At 42.9% G+C, this 14,396-nt stretch overlaps 1 protein-coding gene across 3 annotated transcripts in view; it reads right to left on the bottom strand.

Annotated features, from left to right (window-relative positions):
- The window catches only part of grm8a (glutamate receptor, metabotropic 8a), a 229,031-nt gene that overhangs the window by 213,320 nt on the left and 1,315 nt on the right, over nucleotides 1-14,396 (bottom strand). For 2 of the 3 annotated variants that reach the window (XM_014971017.2, XM_014971013.2), the window contains exon 1: nucleotides 11,455-14,082. In XM_014971017.2, the coding sequence (XP_014826503.1) occupies nucleotides 11,455-11,997 (543 nt within the window). In that variant the 5' untranslated portion in view covers nucleotides 11,998-14,082. Of the gene's footprint in view, nucleotides 1-11,454; nucleotides 14,083-14,396 lie in introns of those variants that run through there. The other variant, XM_014970995.2, reaches the window with a different exon arrangement.

The raw sequence follows: 14,396 nt of genomic DNA, 5'->3' as shown, positions 1-14,396 counted from the left end.
AAAGTCGGTATGTGGGGAACCGACTGAAAGGATCGTTAATTTTTTTCCCCACTTTCAATGGTTACTTCCTGCCCACCAAATGATTTCCCAACTGAACAGAGATGAAAAGACACACACACCACACACAGCTCTCTTCTCCCTTTGCTTGTGACATGATCCCAAATGTTGTTGAAGAAACTTAACGCAATCACATGAGGAAAAAAAAAAGCACAAACCCAAGAAAACGGCAAACTATCGGGAAAATGCGGATGTCGAAAGTCTCACAACCAGCAGAGCCTCGGCGTGTGCTCGTTTTCAGCCCAGACACTTTAAATGTGGCCAAAGCCTTGAATAATTTAGAGCACCAATAACTAAACGACAAACCCGGTCCACGCAGACGGAGCCGAGCGCCGAAGACAACCTGGATATCTGTATGCAGCAGGAGATAATGCAGACGGCGGTGATATCTGGAGGCTGCATTAATTTACAAGATTTACAGTATGTGACTCTATTTTTAAAAGCCATTCTTTGGCTTTGGAATTATAAAGCAACATTCTGTCACATTTACAACCATTCTTTGTAAATCAGCCTGGAGTGTTGCCAAGGAGTCCAGAGAGATGAAAAACGGGATTAGAGATCTGGCTTTTTAGGCCTGGATGGGAAGCTGCAATGCCAAATCTGACCACTAGGATGTGAAGTGTTTCTACGTTTTCTGTAGGTGGGTTTGTATGAGAGAGAGACCAACAAAAAGATATTTAACTGGGCTGAACACAAATGCACTCGTTGCTTTTTAGATTTTTCTTTTCAGTTAAAAAAAAAGTTTCAATAACTACGTATCGTCACTTCAGAAATTTTTAAAGAGAAGGTGCCTAGTTTACAGGATGAAACAGTGCGCGCCCCTTTCCTGAGTAAACAAAGAAATTAAACTAGTTTCCCCTCAAACTCATTTTCCCTCCCTGGTAGGTTCATTTACTCCAAATGAGAGAATTCATTACTGCGGCAACATTTCACTGCAGATAACACAGTCTTCCGAAGCAAGTTGGCCAATCATGCATGCAGAAACCATTTCTGAAAGAAGCGAAGCAACAGAAGTTTTATTCTGGTCTGAAAAGTTAAGTTCGAGTCCAACTTTCGAGTGCTTTTATGTCGCTTAATTAGCGCAAAGGCAACAACGGAACATGCGAAAACAAAGGAGACCGTTCCCGCCGCTACAGATGTCCGGACAAAGGCAGAAACATTTGCTCTGCGACTGTCGACACTTTTGTGCAATTTCTCGTGTAGTCAATATCTCTTTCCTGCAGAAGACATTTTGTTTTCTTGAAGAGAGGTGTGAAAAATGGCACTAATGTCTTTGTTCTGTAAAAGCTCACCAGGGTGCTCAGATTGTGTACGCTGGCAGGGACTCTGCGGAGGGGTCGCAGGGGGGGTTTCTGTGGATGTTGACTCAGTTATCACCAGCAACACATTGAACCCAGATCCCACCAGGGCACATGAATCTTCTTTCACCCTCAAAGAATGTACATGACTTGTTCTCTCTCTCTCTCTCTCTCTCCCCCTGAACCCTCACTCAACTACAAATTGCCAACTTTCTCATTTTCTGTTAGACGATGTATAAGACCGGGGACGTAATACACGATGGGGCTTTTTTCTCTCTCTTTTTTTTTTTTTTTTTTGAGACACCGGCGCTGCCAGGTGAAACTAATAGCATTAATTACGCTCCCATTATTTTCAAGTGACTCACGCTCAGCCGCCATTGGTCACAGCCTTAGCTGAGCGCACGAGCCGAAGACTCAAAAAACGTGAGTGAGGTCTCTAAAGTGTATCAAACGGAGTGCGTGTATTGTCCACCTGTGATGTGTGAAATCTGGGGCTGTGTGTAATAGCTTCACTTATCCCTTATCTAAGCTTCCATTCAGCTGATGAAAGGACGGCGAGAGATAGAATCTCATTCCACTTTAATGCGCTCTAGCACTGGTCCTCTCAGTGACGATACTGGGACAGATGGAGCCTTTTTCTGACCCGCTCTTTGTCAAAAGTACACACAATTCAGTGGGAACGACACAGAGAAACGCGTTCACGGGGCCAGGCGGGAAGGAACACTAAGCAAAACATCAAGCACATTTTCAATGACCTCTCGTTTTTCATCAGGGGTCTTAATTAAACTTTAAATTACTTTCCTGTCTCGTCTTATAAAAAAAACACAGACGCTGTTAACTTGTTGTGTTTGCCACACGAGGCCACGTTTCTCTTGAAGCGGCACATAAGGCAAGCTTGAGGTAGCTGGGGCATCGCGGGGACCGGACTGCGCCACTGAAATGTCAGGAAACATTCTCTTCAAACAACAACGTGCTGCTCGTCGTTTTCCTTGCAGTCCTTTTGAATTCCAGTTGTACATCTGGTGTCATCTAGCCAAGGATTCTGAGACCGACAGAAACATTGGTGCTTCAGTTTATCTTTTTACTCAGTTTACCTTTGTTTGCCATTAAAATATCTTTGGTGATCTACAAGGGGGCATAAACTTTTCTACTGCCCCGTAGGTGTTCCAAATTAGAGTTTTTAAACACATTGCCACCTTTCCTGACGTGAAAACCCAGCTTAATGGACTGCATATATTGCCCTTTACAGTGATGGGTAAGCAAATCATTTGTCAGTTTGCGTTTAGCCTTTCCTCATCCAGGGAGCAGCTTAATGAATTGCATATTTGGAGTTCCCCCGCTCACCAGCTTCAAACCCAGGTTAAAGGATTTGCACCATCCAGCTGAAAACAAATCCAATTTAGCCCGCGTTCAGACGTTACATCGGGCGGCCTTTAATGAATCATCTCCTGGCAACAATAAATGAAGGTAATAAATAATTTCAGAAGGACAATTAAGTCCGTCTTAATTAACCATTTGCTCGTTAAGTCTGCCTTCGTTAGCGAAGGTTGGATGATCGTGTCCTGCCCCGTTGTAGCAACCCATGATTTTTCACCCCCCGCAGATGAGTTGCGGTGAAGCATGGCGCGCGCGAGAGCCGCAACCAAACGGCGACCCCGCGCGCGTCCTAATGAGTCTTCCCGCTCGCTGTTCGGCGTGCTCTGTGGCTTCATTATCGTCACCCTCTTAATGCGTAATGCTTTCATGAAGGAAATCAACACCACATCATTACGCCCTGGAGGATGCGGTGCTCTCCTCTTATCGCCATCTTTTTCACCCCTCCATCTGTCGTTCCAGCGCATCTTTGTCCAGGATTCACTTCCACTTGTCTGCTTTTCATTCAGTCCTCTCTTCTTCTGCTCCCTCACACCCACTATCCTCACGTTCCCCCCGTCTCCCTTCATTACTTCATTAAAAGCAGCTAGCGGGATTGGAACAACACTGTAGATCAAAGTAGGCATAACCTCGTGAAAAACAGCCACCTTTGTAGGGAATTATGTCCAAATTGGCGTCTGAATGAGAATTACAGCGCTCCTCGTTAATTGCATTTTGATGCAGTCGTCGTCATCCTCGCGAAGAGAGAATGCCAAATTGATTTGTAATTCAGGAGGTGCCGATTTGCCTGGAAGAAAATTAGTCCGGTATGTCTTTTTTTTAAATGTGCGAAGGGCCCCAAGCTCGCTTTATGCTCCGACATCCAAGGCAAACCCCTTCTTCTTCTCACTCATTTGCATATTGTGAAGCGTGTGGGATTTTTTTTATTAGCTTATGCAGGGGAGAGAAGAACCGCTCACTCATATATGTGTACTGAGGGTTCCCACGAAAGACTGAAAGTGCTCAGTATGAATAATATGGATTGAAAATGTGAACAATCACACAAGAGGAAATGAATAAAGAAATTTAACAAAGCACTAGCAAGTTTTCTAGGCACAGAGGATGGAGGTAAAGCTAACAGATTAGCATTTGAACTATGTCGACGCTTGTAGACAACATGTAGCAACTCAACTTTCCTTCACAAGAGCAGTGAAGAACTTCAGCGTCTATGTAGAATTTCATAAACTTTTAGCATGTTAGATCATATAAAAACAATTCATAATTTGGGTTATAAGAGGTATTCTAGATTATTGGAGTAAATTAAATCCCAGCAACTGAGCCAACACACCCCATGTAAATAACTAGTTGTCATGAACTAGAGGTTTCACCCAAGCCGTTAAGGACATTAAGGATGCTAACAAAAATTAAAGTCAAATTGTATTTTCCGAAAGTTAAAGTACAGTACCTCATTATACATTGTACAACAAACTGATCGATTTGAGAAAACTTTAATTACGTTACATAGAGTGTAACTTTGCTATCTTTGTCAAAAGAAACAGACCCCCAGCATCACAAGATTGTTCACAAGGTGAAGTTTTAGCAGATCTGATTCTAACAAAAATTATAAACCCACTTCTGGCAGCAAAGTCCTGTTTGATACATCTGCCAAAGATGAATTTTGAATCCCCCTGGTCGACGCTTTGGCAGGTGTCCACTTGCACCGCTTGTTTTGGAAAAAGTTACAAAACTAATGGTGGTTAAAACAAAACAAATGCTAATTCTGCTCAAAATGGAGGAACAGAAATAATCATTGGAAGCGAAAGAAAAAGGCGTCATTTGCCAAACCTTTGGCTAACGCCAACCAGAACAAACTCAGCTGGACGTTTGTGAAGCGGGATAGCAGAGCGTGGGAAAGATTTTGGCCTTGGCCTTGGAACACACAACTTCATAGAAAAAAAAACCTCCTCTGGAGACAAAGACAATAAGCCATCTCCTCAAATGAAGACCTCCAGCAGAATCAATTGCAGTTGATTTTGAATGAATGCAGGGTTAGAGATTCGTGTGTGCGGGCGCAGTGTTTTTCCAAAGCTCCCCCGAGGCTCCGTCATTCCATTTACTCTCACCGGGGGAGAGCCACCACTTATCAATTTGAGAATTGAATTTCATTTTCAGCCTCTGACACGCAGCGTGCGAGTGTCACCGACTGAAATGTGTCTATCGCTTCACTGTGGGATTTCCTGGTAACGGCAGACAAAAGCCGAACGCGGGCGGTGCATCAGTCCCCGCTTTGATGCAAAGGATTATTTTTATTAACATGAGAAGTGTTTGTCGGACATGTTTTTTTGCATTTCGTTTTCCCTTTCATCTAAATTATCCAGAGCAAACGTTGGCATGTGATTCAACACTTTTAACTTGTAGCCATAATTTTGATCTCGATGTATGAATTTGATCGCATTATAAACTAAACATAATGCTTTTACGGAGAATAATATCCTTTTTTTTGTAAATTTTGTTCAAAAATTAGCTCATTTTAAGTTCTACATCACAACTGCAACAAATGGAGGTGGATTACTCTATGCAGTATGTAGAGTTTTAAAATAACTTTTAATGTGTAGAGTATTGAACGAAACACAACAAAACTTCCCTCTGTGCTGATTGGAGACCCAGAGGTGGTGCAGAAAACATCAAATGTGCAGCTTTGCGGTGGAGGGAGCACTCCACACATTTCAGGTTAAACTGTCCGTTTGTGGAACCCTGGAGAAACGCCAATCCCATATCATAAAAAAAAAAAAAAAAAAAAAAAAAAAATCAATAGCACCTCATTTATTCCATCCACCACACCTGGCATTCAATGCTGTCTGAAAATATCAGATTTTAAATATTTTGCCTCTTATGCACATCATGCAGCAAAAACGACTCAAGGAAAATCTGGCTAAACCTGATTAAATGACGTAAGGGCAAAGGTCAAAAGCACCTTGCAATGTTTCAACAAAGTTTGTACCTGTGCCCGAACCGACACGGCTCACTTCTGGCTTTAAGACTCGTGCCATACGTACATGTTTCCTATGAAAGAGACCAATTACTTCAAACTCTTAGGGAATTTGTGACTTTAATTTAGCTAATGATGAAATAAAGATGAAAGATTTCCTTTTTTTTTTTTTTTACTTTATATCACAGAGTTCTGCAGAGGTAAGGTTTCAAAGTTGGGAAGCAGAAAAGAGAAACTTTCACTTTAATCATCTCACACCTGATTTTTTTCCAGGCCATCTGCGACCCGTCTGGGGAGCCGTGACTTCGTCCAATAACTTTTTTTTTTTTTGGGGGTGCGAAAAATATTTAAAAACACATTTATTAAGACAGCAGTGAAACCGCAGTGAACAGCGCCTCTTTTAATACGTGATGGGCTTAGATCCGATAAGAGCTGAGCATAAAGCACCGTGAAGTGTCTGAGCCTCGCTCTCAGACTATATTTCAAGCAGTATTGAAGGATATTTTTCAGGCTTTCTAAGAGTCCTAAAAAGTTTTACTTTAGACTAAAGTGAAGTCCACCGAGTCATTTGAGGAAGCTGCTAAACTCGAGCTGTGAATCAGTGTCGCGTCGACATAACAGTGCAACAATGATCCAATTTTGATCTGAATTTGTAGAAGAGAGTTTTATGACTTTTGAGATAGATGGCATGTAAAAACACCTTAACGTACATTTCAAAACTGCATATCCTGACTGTTTTGCTTTTTTTTCCCTTTTTAATTCCACAAAGAGAAAAAAAAAAGTTCACTAGTACAGCATGACTGACTGGAGGACACGGTAATCGTGCATGCCGTTTTAACTCAGAATTTAAAAATTCAGTTTGAATATGGAAAAAGACAAAAAAAAAAAAAGGTCCCTAGAATTTGAAATCCAAAGAATCTCACTATCTTGGCCTCTGATTCAAACACGGCTCTGCTTCTGCAGCTTGGAACCAAACACTGTTTAGATGCATTTGATGCCGCTGCCAGAGCCAAGCTCCAACTTTCAGCGATGACCGGAACAAAGAGAGCTGCCACAAGCAGCTGTCAATCTGTTACAAAGTCCCTTCCAAATATGTAAGCGGTTTCTATGAAAGGTTGTCGAAGTACCACCAGTAGTACTTATACAGCTGGAATAACGACAGTTGATCAGCTGTTATCCTCATCTCTAAAATGGCCCAATGTCAAGATGCATCGGTTGTAGATAGATTTTTCCCTCCCCCCAGTCTTTCCAAACCGTTTTCTTTATCCAATACTTAACTTTACATTTCAGTTGATTCATTAATTGTAATTGGCCCTTCAAACAATTTCTGTTGGTCCAATGTTTTTGACTGGAACATGTATGAAATCACACTGCTTGTGTTGTCATCTTTTTCCACAGGCCTTGTATGGTTAAACTTATTCTTCTATTACAGAACTACGAAAGCCACTTACTCCACCAAAAGCCCTCCAGATCTACTTGCAGTCCCAAGAACTACGTGTTGAACTCAAGGGGATCATTATTTACAGCATGTTGCATCAGCTGTAAGATTTTATTTTTTTTTACATGTGAGAGACCGAGCTCATTCAAAGTGCAGCCCAAGTCGTTCTTCTTCAATGTGCTGTGCCTTTAATTTCAAAATACTTCTCTATTATGTGGCGTCTTTGTGAAGCAGTTTGGGATTTTTATCTGTGCAATGTGTTGCACAGATAAAATTTAATGCCCGCTCTCAATTAAGTTGAGAGAAACTTTCCAACACACACACATAAAAAAAAACAATATCCAATTAACGGAAGGACCTGAAGAAAATCCAAGGAAATCTTAAGAGACCCTGCGTACTGCAATGAGAAAGTTCACCAGATGGGATTAAAAATGTGTTATTTTAAGGTAAAAACACTAAGAAACCTTTATTACTTCCATTTATGACAGTTTGGCACAAATTGAAGGTTTGGTATTTATGACAGGATTCCCTGTTCAATTAAATTCTTACCTTGCTGCCAACAGTGGATGCCAAAAACATAAGGGTTTGGCGTAAAAGATAAAATAGGAACTAAAATGAAGAAATACAATAAATACAAACTGTGCGCGGTCTGTGGCTACCTGTAGCGCTGCCCTGGATCCCAACTAAAATAATAGCTGTAATTAGTTTAAGGTTGGGCCACATTTGAATTAGAGCAGCAACATCATTTAGGAAATTGAGGTTGATAATGGTTCATGGTTTACAGTCATTCAAGCTGGGAAATTAAATCAAATGAATTTGTGGCTTTAATAAACATCTCCGCCCTGGCGTTTTCGATTAGCTTCCTGCAGCATGGGAAGAGGGGAAACAAGTCGGCATGACTTTGTAGATCTCCATGAGGCGAACAAGAGTTTATGGTGTACTTCCCCTCAACGCAGTTTGAGAGCAACAATGTGCCTCATTGTTTACGTCAATATGAATCTATGAATAATGCATTGCGAGCCATTTATACGCCACACAAGCTTTGCAGTGCAACACGTGTGTGGGAATCCTGGCCAAGGATAAAGGTCATCCACAAACAATCTCAGTCAGTCAGCAGCTGATTTCTAATAAACTTAATGCTTTGGAGACAAAGCACCTGCATTTTCTTTAACTTTCCAATTCAAAATTATGCCCCGAGTTAGAATTTCATGATCCAAGATGTAATATTCAGGTGTTTTAAACTGACGTAAGGGTCTGAAAGGAAGCAAATAAAACATAAAGCAGAACCAAGCTGTTGTCGTAAAGCCCCAAATTTCCACTCGCTTTGTTTCGACAGATTTTCTCCTGCAACATGCAGCTGTGGCGATGGCTGATTTTCAAAAATAAAAAATAAAAAAGTTCCACATTATCTCCAGCCCCGCCTCGCAGCGCTCTGAATCATCCCTCAGTGCAGAGCGATAATCTTCAAACGAGGAACCGGCGAACAAAAGAAACATCAGCGACTCTTGTTTGATTTGATTTCTCTCAGCTGTGACTCTCAGCAAGGGGCTCCCTCTGCTGCTAAAGCACAGGAAAAATAATAATAATAATAATAATAAAAGAAAAAAAAAAACGTGGAGAATTTTTGCTTCTTTTTTTTAACACAATCTGTTGTTTGAATCACACTTGTCAACTGCTAGAATTAAAAAGACACACAAGCTCTGCTTCTAGGGGGGGGGGTGGGCCTCGCAACCCCATCATGTCTTGAGTGGGCGACTGGCTGTGACTGACACCGTCAGATTAAGCCTGTTTAAAAAAGACATATGTTTGCTTGAAATACATTCGTGCAAACATGTGTTTGCGTCCCACGACTTCCAGAAACAGGGGGGGTAGTGGGGGGTGTATTATTTATGAAGAAGCATGCAATGAGAGATACACAGTTTGGAGACAAACCGTTAGCACAGCCACAGGCATGAGGTTGACATATCGCAGAGATCCAGCACACACACACACACACGCGCGCAAAAAAGAAGAGAGAAAAAAAAAACGCAGAAGACTCCCACACACAAATTATCAGCGGAAGTACAATAGCGGCACGCGGCGTGCGCACACACTGCGAGTTGGAGCGAGCACGCAGGCACGCGCGAGGCTCCAAATCGTATTAGGCAAATGAGAGCGAGGCACCGCAGAGGCAGGGAAAAGCGCTCTGTTCAAGGGCTGTTGCTGTGACAGATCCTGGAATAAATCATGTTTAGTTGTTGTTGTTTAATATGCAAATCTTCCATTCAAAGCGCAAGCCGGTTGTTAACATGTGCGTCCTGAAACACAGGAAAAATCTTCCACACACACAAGCATATGGATTCCTCTGTGCCAAAGAAATGTGTGGTCACACTGTGGAAGAGCGTGGGATAAATGTGGATGTGAAAAATGCCATGGGCGTCATCACCAGACTCGTGTTTCACCATCGCACCGCCATCAGTCAGCCCGGCGCAGCTAATGATGACAACGGGCGCACACTCCAAAGACGCACGCAAACGCACACCTGAAATGCATAAAGGCTTTCAGGAGAGCACGTAAAAAAAAAAAACCACGCGTGAACACAAAAGAGTTGCACCCTGATGAGGATGCTCAATTAGGCCCACACATGTACTCGAAAACATGGCAACACAAAGCGGCGTCCTCGCAGGCGACGCACGTGTGCATAAACAACCGCAGGGCGCGGGAAATGAAGTGGCTGTTGACAGATTTCGAGCTCGTAATAGATACCCACACTTGGCTGCAATTTTTACTGCATTTTATTTAATTTTTTTTATTATTATTATTATTTCGCTCAACCTTAAACCTACTTACAAGCATCGCTTGACACATCAGTTTCTCCTTCACAGACACATCTGAATGTTTGAAATTGCACTTTGGGCTCCGAGAGTGAAATGCACAGACTATCTTTTCTCCTGCAACTGCTGAAGGAAGAGGTGTCACCGCTGCAGAAAGCGATAAGGCTTCAAATGGCCGCCGTCATTGAACTTTATCTTGCCTATACGGGTGAAGGGGCTGGATGCTGCGTGGGATGGGAGTGATTCAGCATGTGCAGTGCTTGGCAAAAGTGTTCACACCCCCTTGAGCTGTCACATGTTACAACCTTTGTCCTTATGAATGTAATTTACTGGGATTTCGTGGTAGATCAGCGCAAAGTGGTACATAATTGTGAAGTCAAAGGAAGCGTGGCTTAAGATTTTTCAGATAAACATCTGAAAGGCGTGATGTGCATTTATGTTTAGCATCCATTTAACCTGATACCCCAAAATAAAACATTACTAGCATTAGATTAGACTATGTGTAGTTTACTCTTTTGCTGGCGTTTTTTCACCCTATGCTCCAAGTCCCCAAAACAACATCCAGTGCAACTCTATGTGCGATTTAATCTCGGTGTAAATCCAGCTGGTCTGTGAAGGTCTCCGAGGCACATTAGTGAACAAACCGCATCACGAAGAGCAAGGAAGACAGTAGGAGGGTCAGGGAAAAAAAAGTTGTCACGAAGTTTAAAGCAGTTACTCAAACTTACCGAGACATCGCTGCCCTATTAAACTGACAGGTCGGGCAAGGGAAGCATCATTTAGAGAAGCTGAAGGACTTGCAGAGGTCCACACCTCAGGTGGGAGAGTCTGTTGGCAGCACCATCGGCTTAAATCCAGCCTTTATGGAAGAGCGATGGGAAGGAAGTTATTGTTCGAGAAAACCGGTAATAGGTTCCAAGTGCAGTTTGCCAAAAGCCACGTAAGGGAATGTGAAAACACCTTAGAATTGGATTAGGAAAACTAACACTGCATTCATCATCAACAAACCTTTCCACTTTGAAACATGGTAGAGGCAGTATGATGCAGATGCAGAGATTTATTGATTTTTTTGTCCTCGTCAAGCGACGAACAGGCTGGTCAGGGCAACAAAGAGAAAGTTGGAGGCAAATACAGGACTATCCTGGAAAATAACCTGTTAAAGGCCTGAAAAAAAATCTGGAGTGAACGTTCACTCTTCAGCATGACAATGACCCCAAAGAGTCAGTGAGGTGATGTAGCTCATAGTTACATTACACTTACATCCAATTAAGAATCTGCAGCAAGACGTTATAAGGGTGTCCAGGGAATGAAAGAGAAAGTACAGCAACAGACATAAAACTTTGGAAAATGAACACAAATGCCACCACACTTCTAATTTTCCCTTGACTTCACAATTATTCACTTATTTTAGTTGATCAATCAAGCATCCTATATTTAGGTTTGTGGTTGTAATGTCAAGATGAAACAGAAACAGTCACAGATGGGAAAAATTAGACCAAGTCCTACCTTGAACAGACGCAGGATGTTGGCCACCATGATGGACACGGAGCTGGACGCGGCCCCAATCACGCCCACGATCTTGTCGGGCTTGGTGAAGATCGGAGGGTCTCCGTTGGCGCAGCGGACGTCGGAGCCGTCCCTTTCTATTAGGGCCTGCACGAACGTCAGGGACTGCTCCAGAGCGTACGTGTCCCTGGAGCAGGTATCCAAGATCCGGGCCCCCAGCGTGATGTTGGGCAGCAGTTCAGGATCCTTGTTGATGAGGTCAATGGCAAACATCATGGCCTCCAGGCGGTGGATGCCCTTCTCCTTTTTCAGCTCCCCGCAAGGCGTGCCGCGATCTCCCCGCGAATGCACCGGGAAAAGCCCGCCGAGTATGATGTCGCCGTCCAGTCGGATGGAGTGAGCGTATTCTGGAGCGGCCTGGGGGTCTATCGGGACTCGCTGAGGGGATGTGACGGGAAAGAGCCAGGTGTAAGAAGTAGCCAGAAGCAGGAAGATGATGGAGGGAGAGTGGAGGGGAAAAGTTGGGCCCCACTGAGATTCCATGATCAAAGAGGTTAGTAACAGAGCACGATCCAAGAGTCTTTAAAGATTATTAAAGTCAGCCCTTTCCTACTGATTAACGAGGCGGGGGTAAAGGACCCCAGGTGCGGAGTTAGCCGAGCCCAATGAGCAAGTCATAATCCAGGGAAGACGGAGCACGGACAGGAGGTGTAGCAGGAAATGTGGCACTTCAGCTGCGAGTATCTGGTTCGGGGGCAGAGCGTGTAAAGCACAAGTCACATCTTTTGCAGAGCCTGTTGAAGAGACAGAGACAAGACATGTTGGTACCATTAACTGTGCAAGGGTCAAACCGCTGCAGGGTAGCAAATCTCACATGGCATGTGGAAAACCCCGACGGAGATGAATGAAGCTACAAAAAAAAAAAAAAAATGGATATACAGAAGCTCTCAAAAGTGCACAAACCCCCTGTAAAAAAAAAATGCCCAAAGTAACAAAAATTAGACCACGAATAACTTCAAGTCTTATTCCACATGTGACATTTATCCTCTAATGGAAAATGATTGCGCCGGAAGGCAAAAAGTTAAATGGAAAGAAAAAATAAAAAGTGGATCAGGCTGCCCACCATTAAAACTGAAACCTGGCCATGCTTGTTGCAGTGTCTCTCTTGGCAGAATCCCCAACCGCTCTGTCGATTTCACAAACCATTACAAACGTCCAGTTTGTCGTGGAACTATTGTCCCACATTTTCTGCGATTACAGTTTTCACGATGCCACGGGTTCCTACTGCCATTTGGATCATTTGTAACCAAACGACGGCTTTAACCAAGCGAAAGGGAAGTCGAGGAAATCTAATTAACATTGTAGTTCGGGTTTAATTCATGTGACGGCAGGTGTGCAAACTCAAGAAAACTGAATACGAAAATGGACCAGAAGGGGTTTCGGTGCAAAATATTAGTTAAGGATGTGCAACTAGATTACTGTGCAAACCCATTGGGAGTGTGCTTAAAGAAAAACCCCAAGCGTTTCAGTTTGTTGTCGCCTCCACACCCTTATTCACTGCTGGCAGGTCAAGGAGAGAAACGGCTTACAGAGGACCTCGTTGGGGAGCTCCTCCGGCTGTTCGCATGACTACCTGCTGCAGTTGTGACGAAGCAGAAGAAGAAGGAACTGAGGGGGTGAAGAGAGGAAAGAGGGTGAAGGGAGGAAAGAAAGAAAGAGTTCAAAAATAACAGAGAGAGAGAGACAACAGAAACATGAGGCAAGCGACAGCATCGCAAAGACAACGGAGCCGTGGAGCGACTGTGCATCTGCTGCAGTTAAATAAACATATTGAGTGCGTCTTCCTCCTCGTTTTCCTCCTCCTAGGCTTCAAACTCAACAGGTAAAGTGAATGTTAAAGGTTTTTTTTATTTTTTTTATTTGACATCAACATCATTAAGTGTTGATACGCTTTATCAGCTTTCACCCACTGCAGGAAGGTTCCGCCTTCACCCCCGGTTGTAATAATGTCACGCTTCCTCCACTGAGCTGCGCAGCAAGCAGCCATATTGTTGCAATAAGTTGGTCGGGGACTGAAAATTGCTTATGACGAACTGGCGGATTTCTACACGGTGTGACTGCTAATGTGCTTTCATTAGCCGAGGCCCCTGGGAATTTATTTTCTCATTTGCCTCCCCTGATCTCAAACCCTTGATTTTCTCTTTTTTTTCTTCTTCTTCTTCTTCCTCTTCTTTTGTGAGTGCAGACAGGGTGAAGAGGCAATTTGTGCAAATTTCTGGGGCCTAAATAAATATTTAAAGATAATTAATCGTTAGCTTGACAGCCAGATTCAAGGAGGCAAAAAAAAAAAAAAAAGAATATTTTCCCTTTAATTTCTTTCGGTGAGCTCCATGACAACAAATCTAACACTAACACTTGCATTTTGGCAAGTACGAGTATTCGGTTTGTGTGAATATAGCCGCATAACTTCAGCCTAGTGTGGAGTGTTTTGTTCACACAAACAGCCATACGTCTTCTGCTACATTAGCACCCTAAATATGCAGCACCTTTTCCCTCTACACTTAAATAATAATAAGAGCATAAATGCTTTGAGCTCGGTACACCAACCAATCCCAGCTCTTGATCCAGCGAAACAGATTTAGTTTTAGATCCACTAAAGTAAGTTCTGGAAAAGACATTTCATTTAACTAAAACAAGAGATGCCTCTGAAACTGGACACTACTGATGTAAGCCACAAATGTTTTAAGTCCACAACTTAAGGAGTTTTTGTAGCGGAAAGGTTCAAAACCAAAAAAGTACCCTTCAACAAACTCTTAAAGTAAAGTAAGTCTCAAATTATTTTTAACTACACCAGACATCAGTGGAACAAGCGGGGGCAACGTCCTCAAACAATCGACTGCGATACCAGGAAGCTTTAAGTGGATAAGTTACACTGTTACTTA

This window comes from Poecilia mexicana, unplaced genomic scaffold, assembly GCF_051168715.1.
Source record: "Poecilia mexicana isolate PSO_F unplaced genomic scaffold, ASM5116871v1 scaffold_23, whole genome shotgun sequence".
In the NCBI taxonomy this organism is placed as follows: domain Eukaryota; kingdom Metazoa; phylum Chordata; class Actinopteri; order Cyprinodontiformes; family Poeciliidae; genus Poecilia; species Poecilia mexicana.
Note: the sequence above shows the minus strand (reverse complement) of the source record. Positions and strands in the feature narration are given on the sequence as shown.